Here is a 23,268-nt window from a genome sequence, read left to right on the forward strand (position 1 = left end):
AAATTATTTTTGACCACTTTTTCTTCTGACAGATAAGATTCTGAGGATGAGGTCACAACATTTAGGATTTACATATTAAAAGAAAAAAAGATTAATTTTTGCAAAAGAAAAGGCAGCAAAAATTATATTTTATTTTAAATGAACTGATTTGAAAGTATCTAAACAACTTGTATGCCTGAGGATAAAAATGTGCAAATTAAAAAAGTGAATGTTTAGCTTGTAAGATTATAAAAGATTGAATATTTTGTCATTCGTTTTATGGTCAGTCACCATAAGAATACAAGGCTGAGTAAGATAAAATCATTCCTTGCTAAAAGTAGAGCATGTGTAGTTAAAGCCCATACTATGAATCTTTATTGCTGTCCAGAAACTCAGTAAGTACTGTTTCCTGTCAAGTATATTTACAAGCAGCTTTACTAACTAATAATGGCAAGAAAATCTTTTTCACTTTTCAACACCTCCATGTTTTTTTTTTTTTTTTGTCTTTTTCCATTAATTCCATTTAAATATTTCTTCTCTTTTCTTTGTGTGTGTGTGTGTGTGTGTGTTTTCTCCATGGCTCTATGGCAAATAATTTATGGGGATTTATTGTAGATATGTTTGAATTTTACTTAATAGCTTTTATCCTCAATGTCAACAAAGTTGTCCTCATTCTAAACAGTATGCCATTTCACGACAGCCATTCAGAAAATAATACTTTAATTGTTTGGAAAGAATTATGTCATTTGTCAAGCATTGATGTTAAATAGTAAAGTTCCATAATATAACCTACCATTCACCTGCAAATGATACAACGTAGAATATTATTTTTATTTTACTCTTACTATTTTTACTCTTACTATTTTTACTCTGATAATCTGACTTCTGCTGACGAAATTAGATACACTTTTGATTATATCACTCTCTGGATGTCCAGAAACTTTTAATAGCTAATCAGAGACAAGACTGATATACCTGTTGTCCCTAACAGCCAAACAGTCATACCACATTTGTCCTCAATAAGGACAACCATTGCATTATTTTGGACATACAATCTTAGTAAAATAGTTGGTTTAAAGTAACACAATTTTATGGTCATTGTTTTCTATCATAATATTCAGATTTGTATTTAATTGTATGTCTCAAACAGAAATTAGTCTATGCATTCAGAACATGAACACATTAGTTCAGCTGTTCATGGCTTTATTTCACTTGCTCTAAGTATGACAGAAATTGGTTATCTCAGTTGGCAGACCATCAGTCTCCCATGAGACCAGGGTTTGAATCCCCTAGTGGATGAATATTAACACCTTCCAATTGGTTCCTTATGCAAGACCATTAACGCTACTGCCTAACCACTGTAAGGCATTTTGGATAAAAGCGTCAGCTAAAATGATTGTAATTACACTAAGTAACTTTTAAAAAAAGATCTTCCTATTCCATACATACTTGATAGGTAGTAATAGTAATGTTCGCTGTCTCTAACCTGGTACGGTCTCACAACGCTTCCAGTTACTCAGGCCCAACTCTCTGGAACAGGCTGCCTGTTGACCTGAGGTCATTTTCAGCTGAATGCACATTCAAAACATTCCTGTTCTCACAGGCTGATGATAAATAACGTTTGTGTATGTTGGTGTATATTTATATGATAGTGTCAAAATATGTATTATTACAGTTATTATCTTAGTGATGCAAAAAGATTCTGACCTGACTAGCCACATATTTAGTTGTTGTGAAGTATTATGACAAAAAAAAAAAAAAAACTGTTGCAGGCATGTTTCCTAAATTGGTGACATCCAATGATAACAGCTAAGTGATAATCGAAAATAGTATGTTAAGCCCTGCTTTAATTGTAGGACCAACAACATCCCTGGCCCCTAAAGGAAGAAAAGATACAAGACAGCCTAGAATGACCAAAACTGAAGAACCTGTGTGATGCAAAGACATAATCTGCTCCATTTTTTAATCTTCTAGTAGATGGTGTGTTTTGTGTCACACTTAATTCACAAAACTAACCATTACTTTTGAAACGGAAAATTAATCTTTAATTGTTCATGCATTTTCAGTGTACAATGATTTTGATTTTTTATAATAATTATTCAGTATTTAAAACTCATGAATGGTGGAGGATTTATTTATTATTTTTGTAAGGGATATAATTTCAATGAGGTATATATTTCATGATCTTCAAACAAGTCTCTGGAGTAGGAGTTCTTAAATATTCCAGAAAGATAAGTCCTAAATCTTATTTACATTTATTTGTCCCTAGTTTCCAGTACTCATGAGCTACACTTCCACTTAGTGTTGAATATTTTATATGATACCAAATATAGCCCTGGGAAATAAACATGCTTATTATCTCCCTATAGAAGATGTGTAGGTGGAATTTACTTCTGCCATGCACCCGCAACTTACTTCATAAATAACCCCCAAACCAACATAAATGAAAGTATTTGTGCTAAAATGACAACATTACTATCATCAGCACTAGATTTACTGTAGCTAGTTTTATTTATCAACAAGTCTGCTTGTAATTTTCAGTGCAAGTATTTCTATTACTGTTTCATTTAATATTCAGTGCATTATACTTATTTTGAGTTGTGAATTAAAGACATTAAGTGAGCTCAAAACATTACAAAACCTAAAATCTTTATGTTTATAACAGTGTAATAAATTTGTGAATTATTATAATTTGCATAATTACAAAGCTGTTTAAAGTAATATATTGTAAAAGTAAAACAGGATTTAGTCAATACAACTAAAAGAGCTGTGTGGCAAATTTTTGCTTGTTGGACTTCCAAGTAAGGGTCCAATGAAGGTAGAGCACATGCAGCCAGCATGAGAAAAAAGTAAAATAAAATAAACAATGGTACTATTTCTTTTTTTTCAGGTAACAAATCAAATGAGTATAAATTACAAAATAATTTAGATTAGGGAAAAAAGAGTTGCAACCGTGTCTGTGTCCCCATGTTGACTCCTATTTAATACATAGCGTGTTCACATGTATTCCTTCCTTACTCATGTACTTTGGTTTCATCTAAAAAATCATATAAGGTATTGTGTAAATAAAATGTCTTATTACAGAAGCTAGACACAGAAAATGTCTGATGTTCCTTACTGTCATTATCCCAGATGACTGCGTTGAGCTACTATCCCCTACAACTACAATTACAGTAGAGAAGCGAGTTAATGCTTTAAATAATGGCAGGTACTGCATATGTTCATCTCCTTCAGAGGTTTTATTCAGCTTCCAGAGCAAATTATAACTAAACATCCTAAATTTATTCCCTGGGGACTGCAAGAAAATAAAAAGAAAAAGTTTATTGATTCAAATTCTAATCAAAATTTAAATGTAAAGGGGTGAAGGGGGTGGCCCACAACTGAAAATTAAAATATAAAAGATATTTTCATTCTTTATGTTTTTATTGTTGATGCAGTTTTTCTCTGTTCATTCAGTGCATAACCCTCTTACTTCTAAGCTTTTAATCCAATCAGCACAGTGCATATTTCTCTATGGTTCCTATAAAATCACCTAGCCAATCAGTTATGTGGCTGAAAACAATCCTACATGCTTATTATTTCATGATGCTGTGTTACAAGAATCCAGGACCAATACAAAGCCAGAAAACCATTCAAGTCTTTCCACAGATGGTACAGTCCCAGTCAGGACAGAAGCAACATCTTAGTTGGGGTGCAAGTATCCAGCAAGTTGAAAAGAAGTCACATTTGGAAGGTTTTAATCTAGACTGCTTTGCTTATTTTTCACTTTCTTTTATAAGTTCGTTACAAGCCTAAAAGACTCTGTTTTACTTTGTTTCAGGGCAATTTTTGTCATAGAATAAACACACTATTCCTTCTCAGTTACTTCCGAAGGCTTTGAGAATGCATTCTGTATAATGTGAAGTCATGGATTCATATGAGTCACCCCGGGGTTGACTTTAAATTCTGGCACCAGTTGAGTTAAAATTCTGGACAGATAAACAGATGGTGAAATGAAAGGGAATTTGTTTGTGGTACCAAGGGATTTAAGGAGACAAAATGACATGCCACAGCAGATTGCCAACTTGGCAAAGCCTAAAGTGAGCCAGACTGTGTATGGTTCATTTTACAGAGAATTGGGATGACCGCAAGGCTGTGTGTTATGCCTCTTACCGTCTGTGCGTAAGTCTTTTTTTGACAAGTTATTTGGGTTTTATGTTTCTTTTATGCACAGAACATAATTTAAAAGGTTCATTCTTGCTGGCAAGGACTGGTCTGCCCACAGGGCTAGACTGTTGAACACATAATTCAAATGTGTGCCAGATGCAATCTGGCGAAATCCTCTAGAAATTTCATGAATGTTATCTTGAACTGCTGTAAATAGGACAAACAATACCTGCATTTAGAAGTAGACAGATATGAAGTTATATACTTCCCATTTTCATGTGATTATAATAAAAGTAGAATGAAGACCGCATTAAATAGAACAGTGTTGTTCATAAAATGCAGATTCATCCGCCACTGTCCTTTAATTAAGCTGACTGCTGAAACTGGACCTACATCCAATTGGAATCAGATTGACTATTGACAACTGAAGACAGAGCATTTTTTCAAGGGGTGATCATTATTAATTAGCACAAATGACTCCATGTTCTTTCAGTTAAAGTAACTTTTTTCATTTGCCACTCCTGGCAAGTGCCCTAAGGAGTCTGACAAATACTTACATCTCCACTCCTTTGATTCAAGCTAATGCTGGATCTGTTTCAGGCTTACAGTTCAAAACCAAAATTCACTTTTCAGAAGGCTATGCTCACACTGCAGGCAAAAGTGGCCCAAATCTGACTTTTGTCCCCCACATGTGACCCATATTAGATTTTATATCACAGTCTGAACAGCACAAATCTGATTTTTACAAATCAGACCCAGACCACTTTGTTTTTCACTTAGTTTTTTTTATGTTATTGAAGTGAAACACGTCACAATTCCTCACTGGAGGAGGTGGAACACTTAAACTCAGCGTGATGTTTGTAACGTCTCTGCATTTTTTTCTGTTATGTATTTGTGGTTTTGAATAAGGGATTCCCAACTCCGGTCCTCAAGGACCACTGTCCTGCAGAACTTCAGTGTTTCCCTGCTGCAACACACCTGATTCAAATTAATGGCTCAGTAGCAGACTTGTGCAGAGCTTGACAGAGATCAATTCAATATGATTTAGGTGTGTTGCAGCAGGGAGACATCTAATACCTACTTGAGGAGTAGGAATGGGGACCACTGGTTTAGATTACTGGACATACAAAACAGTATTTGGTAGTGCAATTATGCACTCAGAGAATACTATCTGACCTTTACAAATCAAGTCAAATCAAATGTTATTGATAAAGCGCTTTTCATACACAAAGTGCTTTACACAATAAAAAGAAATAATGCATGTTAAAATACAATTTTTAAAAGCCTTCACATATTAAAGCCATTTAAAAACATACACCTAATCATGGTCACACCTCACACGCACACTCACACACACACACACACACACACACACACACACACACACACACACACACACACACACACACACACAACAACAAAGCACATGAACTCCGATCTCTAGTTACTGTCTCTTAACTGAATAATAGTACAAAAATATCAATTGAATGAAAACATCTGGCTTGGTGCTGCTGTGAGGAAATGATATCTTGGGAATCCAGTCACACCAGAAGCCAGCCCACCCATGACCACAGAAGGGGCCTACCACAGAAACCACCCAGATCAGGGCAGGCTGGGGTCCACAACACAGCCACAAGGCTACAGTGCAGGACTACCAGCCACCAAGACATGCGCAGTCACGTGGCAACAACCCTGCAGACTGAGCAGGCAGAGCTACTGGTGGGAAAATCTGGTGGCTTCAGAGACCGTTTGAAAACATTTGTTTTGAGGGTTAACAATCACAATTTGGAGGATTTAAAGCTGTTTACAGCAATACAGTTTAAAGACGTAGATTAGTAAGCTGGTTCTGCTACTCGCCTATTTACAGTAGAGGCACAAAGAAACTTAAATGGTTGGGCTGTAATCCATTACCTGACTATCAAACATGAAATCCTAGCTGAATTATAAAATAATCAAGCACAGCAGAGTTGGGCGTCTCACTGGTTAATAAAAACTTATGATGTGTCCTTTCCATACAAGTGTCTGGAATAAACTAATACATTATTGCCCATCTGAGGCATATTTTTGCCACTTCACTTTTGGTAATGACATAAAAATTCACTGACATCCACTGTAGCTGCCCAGGGGCAGAGTTAACATCCATGAATTTTCCATGGTCTAGATTTATATATTTTTATTCAAGACATTTAGGCAGTAAAGACCCCTATCAGACATCAACTTATATTCCACTGAGATTTAAAATCATATATAAATCAGGGCATTGAAAGTCTTAATTGTAGACAGTTGCATTATGAGTATGAAGTGTTGTTTTTCTGAAGAAAATTGGCACATCATTCACTGACAGGATGACGCCATTGTTTTTCTTCTTTTTGAAATCTAGTGCTGTCATCATACAAAGCTATAGGTACTGCAATTTTCATTACCTAAAATACTGTCACTCAGAAATATTTTGATGTGACAAAAGTCTAAAATATCAAATTTGCCTTTTTTCTGATAACTTATGTACCTATATTTTTTTCTCAAGAATGTGTGTTGTATTTTATATTCTTGGAAGTACGTGCCATTTAAAACATTTATCAATTATATTTAATGCGGGGTTCTCAGATAAAAAACAAATATGTCTTTTTCCACACTTCTTTAAGATTCACTTTGTTTTTCTTTGCTACCTTGGTTTAGTTCATGATGTGATTTGTTCACTAGGGTTTCACCCCGTCTCTGCTGTAAGAAAGGGAAGGAGGTGATGGCTGAAGCTGTACAGTTTGCATGCATGAGTACATGGAGTTATATTTACCATGGAGTGTGCTTCCTGGGAGGAGGTACGTAGCATGATGGGTGCATCCACACTGCCTTGCCTGCCGCTCCTGTGCCCTTCGACCAGCCACCACCCTGATGTCCCCAGCAAAGTGGCCACAGCCACAGTCCAAACACCCAGGCTGCCCATGAATGTTTATCTGAGTAGAAAAGTGAAAAAAAAAAAAAAAAGTCTGATTTTGTTGTAAAACCCACAAATTCAAAATCAAAACCAATACTATAATACCATTTTAATTCTCTTGAGATTTATATGATCAAAAGAAGCACTGAGGATTAAAATTCTATTGCTCTTGAAAACTGCCATCAAAAACTGTTAGTGAGAGCTAGTTTTATAAGCTCTTTTTGGGGACACTGACACTTTGAGAGTTGCTGGAGAGTTAAGGATGAAAATGCCTTTCAGATTAGAGCTGAAATGTCTTTAAGGACCAAAAACAGAAGTCTATTTATCCTTTATTCAAGCACGCTGGATTACCATGACCCGAATGACTGAGCACATACACCAACAATGGTTAAATCTTGCTCACAGAATGTGTTGCATAAATATAAAATACTTCCAAACATGTACACACACTCGGCATAAAGAAGCTATGTAAACATCAAAGCCCAAACTGGTGTGGATAATTATCTGTATTACAAAGGACACTGAAAATCTTTTGGTGTCAACAAAGAAACCGTCCTCTGAAGTTGCAAATAAAGAGGTGGCTCTAGAGCTTAAAATTTGAAATCACTTGATCAGTTTGACTACCGTCCCACATACACACCCACACAGATGAACACACAAACCCAAAGAAGCAAACACACCAAGCGCTGTTGCTATTGCACTTGAAATTACTTCTATATCAATAATGACTAAATCCTATCATATCTTGTGAATAATCCTAAACAACCAATCATACATTTAGTAATTAAATGTGTTTTAAATATCAACGCTGTGGTGGCACTGATCCCCAAGTGAACAAACCAGAAAGCTTTTAATCTGAATTACAGGGGAGAAGTGGTGTAATAATATAGCAACTTCACATTAAAATGTAATCCAGTACAGCAAAAAAACACATTCTACATTAAATGGCAAAAAAACCACAGAAGAAATTAATTTGATTAAATTTCAGCTGAAGCCATGTTCATTTTATCTTACAACAGAAATGTTTATTCCCGGGTAGGAGAGCCCTTATGTTTCTGTTATTGTAGCTACCGTCTACAATGTCTACCCTGTAAAGTAAAGTGGATTTTGCCACTGGTTAAAACATTTAATTTGATCTCATCAGCTGATGTGCGTCTTTATGGTTGCAAGGGAGATCGTTATGTGTATTGGTGTACTTTCAGGTAATATGTTTATTGCTTTATTGTGGCTTTATACTTCATAATGTGGCTTTATTGTGTATTTTACAGCAGAACCTGTCTGCAAAAGAAATCTCCCCTATGGGGCCATAAAGTTTTGCACTCAAATGGCAACAAGGATGCAAAAACTCATGATGCATCTCAGGCAGTGCAGATGTCTATGGTGTCTCTAGAGGCTTTTCTCAGAATAACTGAATATTACAGGGGAGTGTGACTCACCTTGACCTTTAACTCCGTGGTGCAGATGTCCAAAAGCTTATACAGTGTGAAATGGTTTTTTTGCCATGATATGATACATAACCAAATCTTTTCAAGTAAAAATCAGAATGAAAAATATATATGAAATAATATACATACATACAAGCTTATATATATATATATATATATATATATATATATATTTTTTTTTTTAATTAAATTAAGGGTTTAAATTAAGGGATCCTGGACCACTGCATGCAAATGGTTATTCCATCTGTATGTGCACACAGCTTTGTTGACACTGTTTTTATGTTCCCAGGTACAGTCTTGCTCCAACTCTCAGCGGACGTTATTGCTCAAGTGAATCAACCTCATCAGTGGTTATCAGCCCATTTGTATGGGATAGTATAGGGAATTCTCCACCTCTTAGCAGATCTAGTATCATTAATTCATAACGCTGATCAGCAGCACGGATCCAGGAAACCTCCCAATCCAGTCTGACAGGAATCCAGTCCACCAGCAAACCTCACATCCTCAGGATTACAACTTATTTTCAAGTAAAAAATGTAAAATAGAGGCATGTGAACTGTGACTATAATGTCTATGAGCAAATCAGCATTGCTAAGGCTTCTTCACATTTCCAATACACCTTCAACAAGTTAGATTATTGAAAGAAAAAGCTAAACAGTCTTTTGTATTTACAAAGATTCTCTCAGGCCTCGCGATTTTTGCTACCTTGGTTGCTATGGATGCTGCTGTGTGCATGGCAGGTTTCAATCCTGTCTGTCGTCAGTGGGTTATTTCAAATTAAAGCGGTATTAGGAGCTTTCTAACCTTTGTCTGTTTCATTTTTATGTATATTACTAGGAATATATGGCAGGAGATATTTAACATAATCTCACCTAGAAAAAAACAGCAGTTTTTTTTTCTCTTTTTCAGTTTGCAATTACATCCAGTCCAGCACTTTTTGGCCTTTTTTATTTATTTTTATTTTTTTAAATCAAGATGGCCACTCTAAGTCTGGAAACACACTTACCTACATGGGTAGTTGATGAATCATGAGCTTTACTTTAATTTATTTAATCAAATTGTCTTTTAGTTAGTGCACTGCATTGAAACACAGATATTTAGTTTAAAGTTTTATGTCGGATTGAAAACTATTTAAACTATATGATCTAACCCTGGCTCTGACCTATAAACTATGTGTCAACACAGAATTCAGTATTTCAGGCTCTCTTCCAAGCTGATTTTCCAAGGTTGTGAACGTATTAAATCCCTTTCAATGAAATGAAAAAATATAAACTATAATTTTCACCAAACAAAATGCATCATTGGAAAGATCTTAATCTGCAGAATAACATATGTTAGTATGACGGCTCATACTGACCTCAGTGCATATTGGAAGTTTTATAATTTAACAACCAATGAGGCTAAAGGCATGCAACCACCTGTTATACAGAACTCTTGACCTGGTGCAACCTGGGGCTGCTGTCAAATGTGAATAAACTACATTTTCACCCATTTAACAATTAGATTATTTTGGGTTGGTAGGTTTTCTGATTTTGCAATTGTAGATGGGGTTGGAAATAAAGAAAACTTACTTCAAATTTTAAATGTATTGTACAGCAGAACTGGCAATTACTCAGAAACTAAATAATCCTTTGTTGGGTAAAAAAATAAATGTGATTTTAATTAAGATATTCTAGCAAATCTGTTTTAACTGTTATTGTCAATCCATTCTTTGTTCAACCATTTGATAAATAAATAAAGTTTTGATGGCAAAAGGTTTCTCTGTGGTCAAAATGACCCCAAAGCAAAATAAGCACACATTAAGCTAAAAAAAAATCCTCGATGTTCAGTAAGCTGCTGTCTCAGTTTGGTCTTGGACAGCTGGTGTACCGTAAAACAGCTATATTTTATGCACTTAAATGAGCCCCATCAGACGAAAGATGTGTGAATTTTTTTTTTTAAATAGGAAAATCTACTGGTAACAGAAAAAAACAACTTGCAAGAAGAATTACTCTTGTCAGCAAATAAAACATCATAATCTATTTAATTTCCAGTATGACAAAGTGTTGTTTCTGCCCCTGTTTTTGTTTCACAGGCGGGAACAAAGTTGTGTGAAAGGCAGTGAAATGTGGATGAATAATAATAAAAGAAAAATCCCACGACGTTACTATTTCCAGTGTAACATTTGTGTTGATGCACTTCACCGCTGCTAACAACACACAAACCGTGAAACACGCCTTGTCAATGTAAACATCACTTTCAAGAAACCACAGGCATTATTCAGCTAGCCCACTAGCCGGAGGCTAATGGGCCCTCATAGATGAGACCTCACCTTGTGAAATTAAACACCAAATGAGATCTGCCAGTCACTGTCTTAATGTGCTGCTGGAGCCCCCTGGCACTGGCCCACGCACTGCCACACACACTCAGAAATTACTACACGCAAACAGAGCGCTGGGTGTGCAGCCTGAATGGGCTATTTTGAAATTCATCAGAAGGAGAAGAGAAAATCTATAAGGAAACCATTATTTGACCAGAATATTAAGAAGTTTAAAGAGGGGGAAATACAAAACCAGTGGAACTTTTTATAGCTTACACCAAACTTGCTTGCTGTGGGGGCTGAAGTACATGGACCATGTTTGTTAAAAAACATCTGCTCACATCTAAGCTCTACATCGAAATTGTTCTTGTATTTTTCTGTTGAACTTTCAAATTTAGGAAAAAAAAAAAAAAAAGTATTTTCTCCTTATGGATTTTGTTCTTGAACAATTAAGGGAAGGTGATTTGAAGGGTTTCTGAACTGTAAACTGAATCAGCAGGGAGTTGTTGAAGCACAAGCTTGTAATTAGCCATCAAAAGAAATAACAAAAGAGAAACTAGTGGGAAGCTCAACACCATTAAAAGCATAAAAAATCAGTCACTGTTTGTGATGTTTGCAGCTCAAGAAATCACTTCTTTTTTTCCCTTTTTATTTTTTATTTATTTATTTATTTTTTTGTTAAAGATTGGAAGAAATATCTTGCTGAAAGTCAATAATGTGCACTTGCTGAGATGTGAAAAAAATTCTTCTTTTATTAGTGCTGCTATATTTTAAAATGAAGTGCTCAGAGGAAGGTAGAATCTCATTTGCCTTCAACGGGCATCAAGTTTGTCAACAACAAGCTGTTAATTACTAAGTTAAGGTAAAATATTTATTTACACCACTGCTTACTTATAAATGTCCTCAAATGTTTCTTAATAAACGCATAGATGACCATGTAGGAAAACAGAGTCCAACGCATCAAAGGCTTATTATGAAAGCATGAGCAAAGCCTGATATGAAGTAGGTATAAGACTTGGCATAAAGCATCGATAATTTAATAACTGAAAAAAAAAGAATTCTAGTATTATTTCTTCTTATTTTGTTTTTTAACTACATATTATTATTATTATATAATTAATTCACATTTTGATTTAAATTATTTAATACAAATAATAATATTTAGCTTCCTTAAGATTAAATCTGTTTTTGAGATGAAAACAAATAATTTATGCAAATGTTTTCCAGCAACTCAAAGACATCTTGCATAATAAGTCTGTGTGATTCAATCATTAAAAGTTCAAAGTGATGGAATTCCTCTGGGCAGCATCACCTGCACAACGTCTGCATTCAGCAGTTTTGATGAAAACCTCTTTCAAAAATGTTTTCAACAGGGTTGAGATTTTACTTCTTTTAATTTGGCTAATAACACATAATTAAGTCATCTTAAATCTGCAGCACTTTGAAGAAATTACAATTGCAGACATGCAAAAAAGACATCATGGAACCATTCTGACTTTATTAAAACCGATTTCGAAGAGAAATAAGTCTGTCTTTTGTGACAAAATGAAATTGCATAATGATGTGATTATGTCTAAGCTGTCTAAGAGACGAGAGCTCTTTTTTTTTACTGTCAGTGTGAGAAAGCATGGGCTCTGTCTCTAAGAACAGATGCAAACTGTCAGGCTGCAGCTAATGGTGATGTATCTCAGCAACAATATGTATGGATCCAAGAGGGTATAATATTCTAACACAGCAGTGATGAGTAATATCGTTTCTCTAGTGGCACACTCTTTCACTAAAGGTTTTAAAAATTACAGTAAGATGTAAGTGTTGTTTGACCTTATGAAACAGTAACTTCAGCCAGTTTAAAACATTATCTAAGCAAAAAGTGGCACAGGATCATGCACACGTCTTCATTTGGTTTTATCTATCTTCATGTTCTCCAATACGTATCTAAATATAAAGATTAATACTGATAATAAAGGGTCAAATTACCGGAAGCTGAACTTTTTCAGTTAATGTAAGTTGATCAAATATAGTGTTGTGAAACATTTTAGGGATCCAAATCAACATTTGGTTTGCTTAATATTTTAATGAAAGGAAGATTAATTTATTTTTCTAGAAAAAAAGGAAAAGAAAATCACCAAAATGTAAAAAAGAAATATAATGTTTGAGAAAGAAGAGCCCATCATTTTTGTTTTGCGTAATTCCAAAATGACAGCAGAGCAATGTAAGGTGGCTTGTAACAAGTTCTCAGACTTTGGTAAAAAAGAAATGTTAAAGCTATTATTTGTTTATATTCAGCATCAGGAAAGGCCACGTAAGATTTTTACAAACACTTTCTCTTTATAGGACTGTTCAAACATTTTCCCAACAGCTATGGGCTCCTCAGAGATGCTACCCAGCCCCAGAAAATATGATAACCACAACCCATAAAACAAAAGAGAGCTTGTTCATTGACTTTATTTTTACTTGTAAATGTGAATTGTTCATTTAGAGTCTTCAAAAGTTTGGGGTCACTTTTCCATGGGATTCAACAGGGAAGTGACCCCAAACTTTTGAACGGTAGTGTACATCCAAAGAGACACTTGTATCAGTCGATAATTTAATGTTGAAACTTGCAGTTAACAGTGGATTGGTAGAAAATTGCCTACCAGAAAAGATTTTATAAAAGACAGTTGAGTCAGGGATGGTAGAAAGAAAATCTAAACCTCTGTTTGGCAGCAAAAGTAAATTGTTAGTCTCAGACATGGAGGTGCACTTTTCTGTCTTGAGACATATAAAAATACGACCTGAGAAGAGTAGTCCAATAAAACTCTCTCCTTCTTCCTCTCTACAAAAATCTGCATCAAATGTTTGCAGCAGACATTAAAACAAATACATTTTTCAAATAAATCTGCTGGACTAATAAAGTTAAAATAGAACATTTTTGTTCACAATTTAGAAAGCTGGAAGAACGCTTGAACAGAACATCTTTCACAGGGTGGTGTTAATTATGGTCTGGACTTTAGTGGCAGCCAGTGAACATTTAACTGGTGGAGAGCAGAACTAATCAAATTAAAAAGCAGCCAATCTGGAAAGAAAATCACAACTGTAATCATGTCTGTAACAGAGATGAAGATAAAAAGATGAGCTATTATCACAGAATAATTATCTTCAAACACTAATGAACCACTTCAAGAGGTACCAGTTGAAGATTTTTGTCATGGCTCTCATAGTTTTACCTAATCATTAAAAATCTAAGGATGAACCTCAAAAGAAAAAGGGATGCAAGACAGCCCGGGTATCTCAGCTATTTTACAGGAGGCCCTTGTTTTCAACATTTTGTTTATGATCCGCAGCTTTGTGACCTTTGATCTTCCACATACGACTCCTGTTAAAAAAAACATCTGCCTCAGCTGTTTCGCAAAGACTCCAAACCAGCTGATGTTTGATTGATGAAACCTTCTGGCAGCAGTTGCAAATATGACAGGCATTAGAGACGAAGTCAGATCAATTACTGAAATCATTACTTTAGGAAGGAGAGTGTATCCATGATTAGATATTATCCCTCTAAAATCTGCATGTAGCCAAATTTTAAACTGACATGTAAATGAACGCTGCGTGCAGCCACATAGCCTCTGTTTAGTCTGTAATGTCAGCAGGGGGAAGGCCTCTCTAGCTGAGCGCCGAGCTGAGTTCTTCCCTCTCTCTGTTCCAGCTCCACAGCACTCCAGGTAGGTTTGCTGTCACAGTTACAAATGACACATGCAGTTCCAGTACGGCAGTCATTCCCCACTCAGCACGCTTCTTTTTTTCCTGCCTGCAAGTTGCTGACTGTTTTAAAAAAAGATGACAAAGGAGGAGGAAAAGTAACATCTGTGAATGCTGAAACTGTAAGATGTGTATTTCACCAGCCTCCAGTGAAATATTTTGCATACGAAGCCGTGCTTTGAGCTATGTTTGCTGCAATACTGCACACAGATGTCATTTTAAAAGGCTTTTTATGCATGTCAAAAAATATTTCTCAATAATTGAGAAGCACCATGAACTTTAGATATTCAGTATGTCAGATTGGTACCTATTAAAATTGGAATCTAAAACTGAAATGGCTTCTGTCAATCATTCTATGAAAGAAAGTGTATTTTTCACGAGTGGTGTGTATGGCCCGCTTTGGAACAAACCCCTCTGTGAACAGAGGCTCCACTTCAGTAACATATCTGCTGTCAGTTTGGGTCTGCTTGCACTCAGCTTTCAAACAACCCTCACTCCAACTCCGACTTCTATGTAGCATGAAATAGAGCCACCGAGAGAATCGCCTGTGCCCAAAATCACTTGTCTGCATTTCATTCTTGTTCCTGTGTGGTTGGGGAAAATACTGATGAGACCAGGAAGCTGTCAGTCAGCCGTTCATCAGGATCACAAGCTCTAACATGTTTTTTTTTTGTTTGTTTGTTTGTTTGTTTGTTTGTTTTTGTAAAACTCAAGAGGAAAACGGGACATGTCCTTTCTACCTTTTACCCCCTTTTATTTTATGTTTTTCAAAGAGAAAATGCCAGGATAGTCTGCAGTGGTATGGCACGTAGCCCTCAAAGATAAGGATAGAAGCTTTCACTCATTGTAAATAGAAAGGCATATTAGCACTGCGCCTTGGATCTTCAGCATCCCAGGATTTGGACAGCTCACAGTTAAAGATACAAATAGATCTCAAATAGAAAAGTTTATTTAAGTAAGACATTTTGCAATTGTATTGTCTTTTTTTTAAACAACAGTCTTCATCTGTCTGGTAATTGACTTATTTTCTCAGCGGTCCTGTTGACTTACTCAACTATCGTAGATCTAAATAGCTCTCCCATAGTTTCAGTCAAGGTTTGTCACTGCTGCTTTTACACTTCCTGTGATGGAAGGCCAACCTGTCTCGTCTCATCGCACCTGATATTAACTTTTTTTGTTTTGTTTTTTTCCGAAACAGTCTCGTTTCCAGCAAAAATGCTTTAAACTATGAGGCTGACTAAAACATGACCACAGTGGGGACTTTAACATCTCATGAATCCCAAGCTTCCTTTCAGGGTCTGAAAAGATGCTGCAGACTGATCAATCACAATGTTAAAGTAACTTTCAGACCTTAAAACTTTGCGTTCCCGACTCATTTGTTGGCACAGTGACGTTTATTATTTGTATTTAGCAGCACTCCAAGAGTGAGAAACCACACTTCACAACTTTTGTATACCAGGTTGCTGCATGACGTTGCAGCTGAGCTTCACTTTATGCACCGTGTCACCGTGGACACTATGGCTGATTCAGCAGAATCATAAGAAGACATCATCAAAGGAAGAGAGGAAAAGAAAGAGAGAAAATCAAGATAAAAGTGACATAAACTGTCTGGAAAGAGCTCAGAGTAAAGAAAGAATGTAAGATGGATACAGAATAAGCCAAAAATTAGGTGAAAAAAGTTATAGATGCTCCACCAGAAAACCTTCTGTTCTCTCTTGGAGGACTTTGTGAATGCCACATAACAAAAGCTGAACTCCAGTCAGCTGAGCCAACCTTTACATTTCCAAGAGTTTAATTTGATTTTCCACTTTGGATCTGAACTGCATCACACAACTCAAAGGGTACTCTGCAAAAATCCTGGAGCCAGACACCAAAGATCACCTACATAGGTCCCTTTATATCCCCCGATAAGTCAGACTGGTTCTGGTGGCGGGGCAAGGGTCTACACAGAGTTGAGGTTGACTGACTAGACAAGCTAGGGAATGGGAGGATATAAAATTTTTATTTTACTGTAAACAAATGTCATCAAAAGACCAGAGGCAAAAGTTTATTCAACATATAAATGTTGTAAAAATATACTTGCATTCATGAAAAAAAAAACTCAGATAGCTCCTTTGCTAATGAAGCTTTTAAACAAATGCACATTTATTACAGATTGCATAATGCTGTCTCAGAAAAATATTAGTCAAACTGGGATAAATAGGACATTTGTTGGGGATTATTTACAAGCCTCTGACATTAAACAGTTGTGAGTATTTCAGCATGAGAAGGGTTTACCATATGTGGTACTAACTAAACAATCTAGATGCCGTGTTCAGAGGCTCAGAAATGAGAAAACGCATCAGTGACATTTATTAGAGAACAGGGGAACAAGAAAAAAACAGGAACTGGAATAAAGATAAATACTGAATAAACCAGGCATTTAAAAAGTCTTCCAGTTGCTCCGTTTAACCCTGAAATGTAATAAAAGGGGTAAAAATTGTTTGCGGCTGCTTTCAAATAGTGAAGGAAAGTATATTTAATTTGACTCAACTAGAACACTGAAATGATCTTTTCAGTGAAAGAAATTCGAAGACTACTTATTTTAGATAAAATATCCTCATTCAAGCAACAGCCTGCTTCATCAGACGGAAGCACAACAATCAGAAAAACACACACAAAGGCTAGAACACAGCCAACAGTGCAGCGAGTAATGTGAGCAATGACAGCAACACCATTACAGCAATTAGACTGCGTGACCACAACATATGGCAGCAGCAACAGATAAGTTCATCTATTCGTTTTGCAGAGAACATGGCTTTTCAGATTGTGCTGAAATGTAACCAAATAGAGAAAAATAATTGCCAAAAAGGCAGAAATCCCTTAGATTGAATTTATTGCTGTTTCTTCTGCTTTAAAACCAGATTTCCCTATGAGCCAAGCCTCCTCATGAACCATTTTCTGATGCTCCCTCTTTACTTCGTTTCTTAGTAGAAGATACAGAACCGATGGAGCCCCAGGCTGTTAGGTAGCAATAAGACCCCATTTTGACACAAGAGAGACAAAGAGGAAGAATTGTGACTTCTTCGGGATAATATTCTATTCTCTTTCTGTCTCACATTGTTTTTTCTGATATTGACTTTTTCCCCTGACAAGTTTCCGTGACCAGATTGGCAGCCCCTGGGTGTAAAAGTCCGCATCCTGCTTGTCAGGTGTGTCGGAGAGACACACAAGCAGAGAGTGACTTGTTAAATCCATAAATCCCCTGCAGGGTATATGACAGGGCTGCAAGAGCAAAAGGGATATCAGGGGAATCTGCAGTGCCACATAACACGGTGGTCTGCATGGTCACTGCATCTCTTAATTTCACAGCAGCAGCAAAGTGCTAGCAAATAACATGAAATAGCTCTGCATTGGAAAAGGCATAAATGGCTCCTCAGAGACTTTGTGGTTTGAATACATAATCATGGATGATTAAAGAGTGTGTTATCGTTCGCAGCCTCATGCCTGGTTGCAGCCATCAGAAATTGATGCATGTGAAAGGGACAGAGGATTCCTTTCTAATAACACATTCTGCAACATCAATATACCTCCATACACTCTTGACAAAACCAACATTTCTTTTATCAGCACCCTTCATTCTCACTATACTACACTGGTAAAAAAGAAAGTACAGTTGCCCATAAGTTATCATTTTTCCTCAAAGCCCAAGAATTGATAGACTTTCTCAACCAGCACTGAAAATTTTAGCAGCTTCCAATGAGCTGTTAACAGCCAATAGAGGGGTGATACCATTTTTTAATCACAGCTCAAATGCTTAACAATTACCCACTTTTTTTAGCTCAAAAACATCACCAAAGATGACTGATGAACCAAGTTAGCAAATCAAAAAGTATACATTTACAACCACATAACTTTTACCAGTCTTTTCCTGAGAGAAAAGATCCTCATTAACTCACACTGTGTAGCAACAACTCATCTGAACATTTTAAGAAAATTATTTTAGCATTGTTCACTCCAGACTGGGAGGTGGCCATTGCAAAGGTTATAAAGTCATGCAGGTCTCCATTAGGTTACTAGAGGACTTTTTTTTCTAATCCACAACATGAGAGCTGGTCACACTTGATTAATCTTATTTCATGTTAACCTGATCACAAGTTCAGTTCATCAGAGAAAGGTTCTTATAAAGAGCGTGAAGTCCCATCCCCATCAGAAAACAAAAAAAAATGTGTTTTAAACAAGGCAGTGATCAGCAGCCCTTTGTAGAAGCAGGCAGACGGCTGACTAAAGTCAGAGCTGAAAGCAAACGTACGGGCTGACCTTTCTCTAACCCTCCACACATTCCTCCCTCCATGCCGACTCTTCCATCAGTTTCCTCCATTCAGGCAGGAGGAGGCAGCGAGCTCTGTTTGGTCGGAGCTGCGCTGCTCATACTCGTAGCTCATATGGGATGCAGCAGTAAAGGTCATTTCTAGAAGTTCAACATCGGTGATCGGAATTTCAAGTGAACTATGATGCCCTCGTTTTGCAGCCCCTGCTCTCTATGGAGAGTACAAAGGGACTTATGAGAGCCACAACAATGGGAGTGTGGAATGAGAAAGCACAAAATTTAATGGGGCAAGTTACTATTTTACCTCAGTGTCAGTGTCATTCTTATTAAGTGCTTTCCTTTGTCACAGGCGTTGTTTTAATCAGAGTTATATTTCTCTGAGTATGAATGTGTGTAAGTGTCAGTTTGCCCCCTTTAAATCCATGAGGAAAATTTTCATCAGTCCAATTTAAAACTAATCTTGTAAACCCCATCACAATGTGAGAGCCCGGTGAAACTGGAAACTCATAAGACTGACACACAATCCATAATGGTTTTTAACCTTTCTTTTGGAGTAGGGCTCATTTATTGGCATTTCTTGGGAATTTGGAAAGGAAAGTATTGAGATGCAGAGATGGAGGAAGAGTGGTGACTAGAGTTTACCTGAGGGAATTACTTCGTTAAAGGGGAATAAATCGCACGCCAGGTTAGGCTGCTTTTGCCTAGCGTTTCAAAGATGTGATTCCAAACCTTTAAACTGTTCACCAATGTCGAATGAAATAAATAGTTTAAAATATATTACTTTATTCTAAATAAATGTTTCATTAAATTGTTTGGAACAGATATTTATGAGTTGCTGTTTACAGCCTGGAGTTCCTTTATTAAAAAAGGACTGGGACATGCATACTGAGAAAATATGTGAAAAGAAAAAAATGACAACTCATATCCACCAACATATGAATATTTCTGTCCATATATTGCAAGTAAAACTATAAAAATCTGTCATAATGAATGCCGTTGATGTGTTACGGCTTGGACAGCCACTACATATGAAAAACCAGCACAAAAAACAGAGTTGAAACCATCAAAATCTGACTTTGTCATACAGCAAACCAACATTTGGTTCACGAGCTATAAATCTAGATAGCATAAAGCACTAATCTTTATTTTAAGATATCTTTAAACTAAACCAAATGTAAACATTCAGAATTTGCAGTAGGAAAACATTAATGTAAACCTTTTTCATTATTTCAAAACATTGGCAACATTTCAGCTTGGAAGACAGAATCTGTTTTTTTTTTTTTTATGCTCTGTGATCAGGAAGCATGACATTTCAACATTTTAATTACTCGTTTAGTCTCACCTCTTATCTTCTCATTTCATGCAGCTCCTTACTAAGATCAAAACATTTCTAATAATATACTTATCTTAAACAGATATAGGCAATGTTTGCTTATTTACGTGATGTACAAACTGCATCTGTTGGATCTAATCAACTCAAAATGCAACTCAAAATCAAATCAATCATTAACAACCTCAAAACAACACAAGTATCGACACTATAACCATTTACTGGCAAATGAAAGCTCACTGCAGCATCTATTTTAATAGTGTCACTCATGAAGTCAGTTGCATGGTGATATATTTAAATGCAGTTTGGGGACCAGTAAAAATTGGCTGCCAGACAAAAAACAGCATACCATAGAAAAGCTTGTAAAAGCATGTGAAAGTTTTCTTACACCACATTAAATTAAGTGCTTACCGTTTTCCTTGAAATTCTTGCTTATTAAAACCAATCCGCACCATCACTGTTTTTCGCTGCATGCATATATACTGCTGAGGTTTAGCAGAGTTTAATTGGTTAACATCTGAGCCTTCCAGGAGGCCAATTCAACCCTAATGACTGGGACTGTTACAGTAGTGATATGTTTGCCTGCATGTGTGCATGTGGATGCACCAGGGTATCTACTGTGTCAGTAACTACGCCAGTCATCCCACTATTAAGCATGTTTCTGAAGCAACAACCAGCTGTAATCTGATGGATTCTGTAATGACTGTCTCTAAGAAAGCTAATAAGTTAATACCAGCCTGTAAACTGTAATGTGCCTGACTGAGTCACTATTCTGGTTACATCATTATTTCTCAAGCCGACCCCAGGGCATGACTTGCTTAATCACGGGTGATTAGAAGGGGTTTCATCCCAGCTCTCGTGCTACTTTGATGCTGTTCTGTGCCTTCACCGAGTCTTGACTGAGTCAGCATACACATTCTAACGCGCTTGCTTGTTTATTCCCCCCTATGAAGTCTGAGAGCTGCGTGTTGCCCTGAATATTGAGTTCGTTCCCACGGATTCAGCAAAGCATCACTGTCATTAATATCCTTCTTTAGGAGCGAAGACAAGATACTGATGTGTGCAAGTGCTCGCACGTGCGTTAGCTTTGTATGCGCATGTGTAGGTGCATCTTCCAGTGGAAGACTGCGCGCGTCACTTGAGAGTTGTACGGGTTGTTCACCAGTGAAATGCTGAAGGGTTGTTGATGGGATTTTTGGCCAGAGTTCTGTTACTGCTCCACATCTGGTTCCGGGTTGAGAGGATGTCAAACAAACCATAAGTAGAGTGGGGAACGAGTGTAAAGAGTGGGGCGCGTAGAGGCTGGGGAGTATTCAACACCACGGAAAGCTCTGCCACTGTGCGCCGTATCAAGGCAACGTTCGCGCTTAGCAGTCTCCATTTCCCACTCCGCTGACCCGTCACGGAGGTTTTACTGCTCTCTGGTGACACTGATAGGATTTTCCGATAAGAGATCGCCGGAGCAGCTCATTTAGCACAACCAGACAAGGAAATGTCTTTACGGGTTTCCTTTCACTCATAAGAGTTTTTTTTCCTTCTTTATTTTATTTCCCCGTATCCAGAGTCTTACCAGCGTCTCGCCAAATTAATTGACCGACGGGAGGGAGAGTGAGGGGTGAAGGGGTGCTAGGAGCGGGAATCCACGCCAAAGTGTCCTGCGAGAGATGTGTGTGTATCACAGTGTTACCATTCAGTCCCTCTGCTGCTTGAGCAAACCTGGCGCATCTGGGCAGAGAAGTCCTGCTGAAGCCATTTATCTCAACCCCGTCCTGTTGTTTTCAAGCAGGTTGAGCCGCCACACGTTTATGAGAGGCTAGAAAAGCTGGCATCTGGTCATATCTATATGACTAATCCCATTCCGTTTTGTGCCAGACAAAACAGTGATACACGAAGCAGTGCATTTAAACACTGTCACAGATTGTCATTGACGTCGCCTCTGCGCTATAAGGCTGCACCTCATACATCCCTTTTAGGCTGGAATTTCTGGAGCTCTTTATTATTGATGACATCCTTCTCAGCTAAAACTAATTCAAAATTAAAACCACACTCTCAGCAGCTTCCATTTACTTACACTCCTTATGAAAAGCAATAAGGCACAAACATATCAAACAAACTTGTTGAAAGAAAATAATAAATCCGCCCTAGTAGAGATTGCTTCCACCTTACCTGTGATATTCCGAGGCAAAGGGGGCAGAAAGACAAAAAACCTTGAAAAAACAACGCCACAGACTTCCTCGTGGAGTCTCGTCCAAACTGTGCTGTGTACTTCCACCCTTCTCCTCCTGGCTCGGCAGGGTTTGAAGAGCTCAGATTGATTATGAGCTGGCGTATCAGTAGCAGCTGCTTCACTGACGAGTAGTGAGTCCCAACTCTCAGCAGTAGCTTGCCATCCACCGGCTCCTCGGGCTGGTTTCCTCTCAGCGCTCCGCTCCTGCTCTGCCCTATTTCAACTCCTCTCGCTCCGCTCAGCTCCTGACGTCAGCCGCTGCGCGCCAAACGCGCTGCGGCGGCATCTGCGGATTCACGGCACCGGAAAGCGACACCTGTGTGTGCATGCGTGTGTATGCTTGTTTGTATTGTAACACCACTGAAGACCGGTGTTACAGCAATGGGTTGTAAAAACTAGAAAAGGAAAATATCAAATTTGAGAATTACTTGAGAGTAATTTAGATTTCAGGGTTGGTTTGGGTTGAAGCTGCACGAAGTTGGATTAAAAGGTGGCCTGGAGTTTAGGATATTAATAAGCCTAGATAATATTTAAGTAATAAAAGTCTAAATTAAGTATTTGTTGCAGTAGCCTATATTAAAGATTGTGCGCTTGCTATGGCTGTTATTTACTGAACTCTTATATAAACAGTAAAGACGTTAAAAGTTGTGCACAAGAAACACTTAACAGCTCTTCCTTTTAAAAAGATATATTGGCTTCACATAAAAATTCATGGAATTTAAAGAACAACGAAAGAGAGAGACTGCTGCTCGGTTCATCATTCGAGTGTTAGATTGTTTTTTAGTTATTGTAAAAGATATTTTCACTTTTTTGTCATTATTCCCTCTGACCCCTCAGGCCTGACTGTCGGCTATGACAAACATTTG

General features: G+C 37.2%; 1 protein-coding gene across 1 annotated transcript in view; it reads right to left on the minus strand.

The window, feature by feature from the left end:
* Positions 1-22,574, minus strand: part of fstl4 (follistatin-like 4) — a 214,365-nt gene extending 191,791 nt beyond the window's left edge. Inside the window, exons 1-2 of the mRNA XM_042009266.1 lie at positions 22,342-22,574; positions 6,917-7,076 (exon numbers count right to left, since the gene is read on the minus strand). Coding sequence (XP_041865200.1) covers positions 6,917-7,066 — 150 coding nt within the window. The 5' untranslated portion in view covers positions 7,067-7,076; positions 22,342-22,574. The remainder of the gene's footprint in view (positions 1-6,916; positions 7,077-22,341) is intronic.
* Positions 22,575-23,268: the final 694 nt, after the last annotated feature.

This window comes from Melanotaenia boesemani, chromosome 15 (genome assembly GCF_017639745.1).
Source record: "Melanotaenia boesemani isolate fMelBoe1 chromosome 15, fMelBoe1.pri, whole genome shotgun sequence".
Classification (NCBI taxonomy): Eukaryota; Metazoa; Chordata; class Actinopteri; order Atheriniformes; family Melanotaeniidae; genus Melanotaenia; species Melanotaenia boesemani.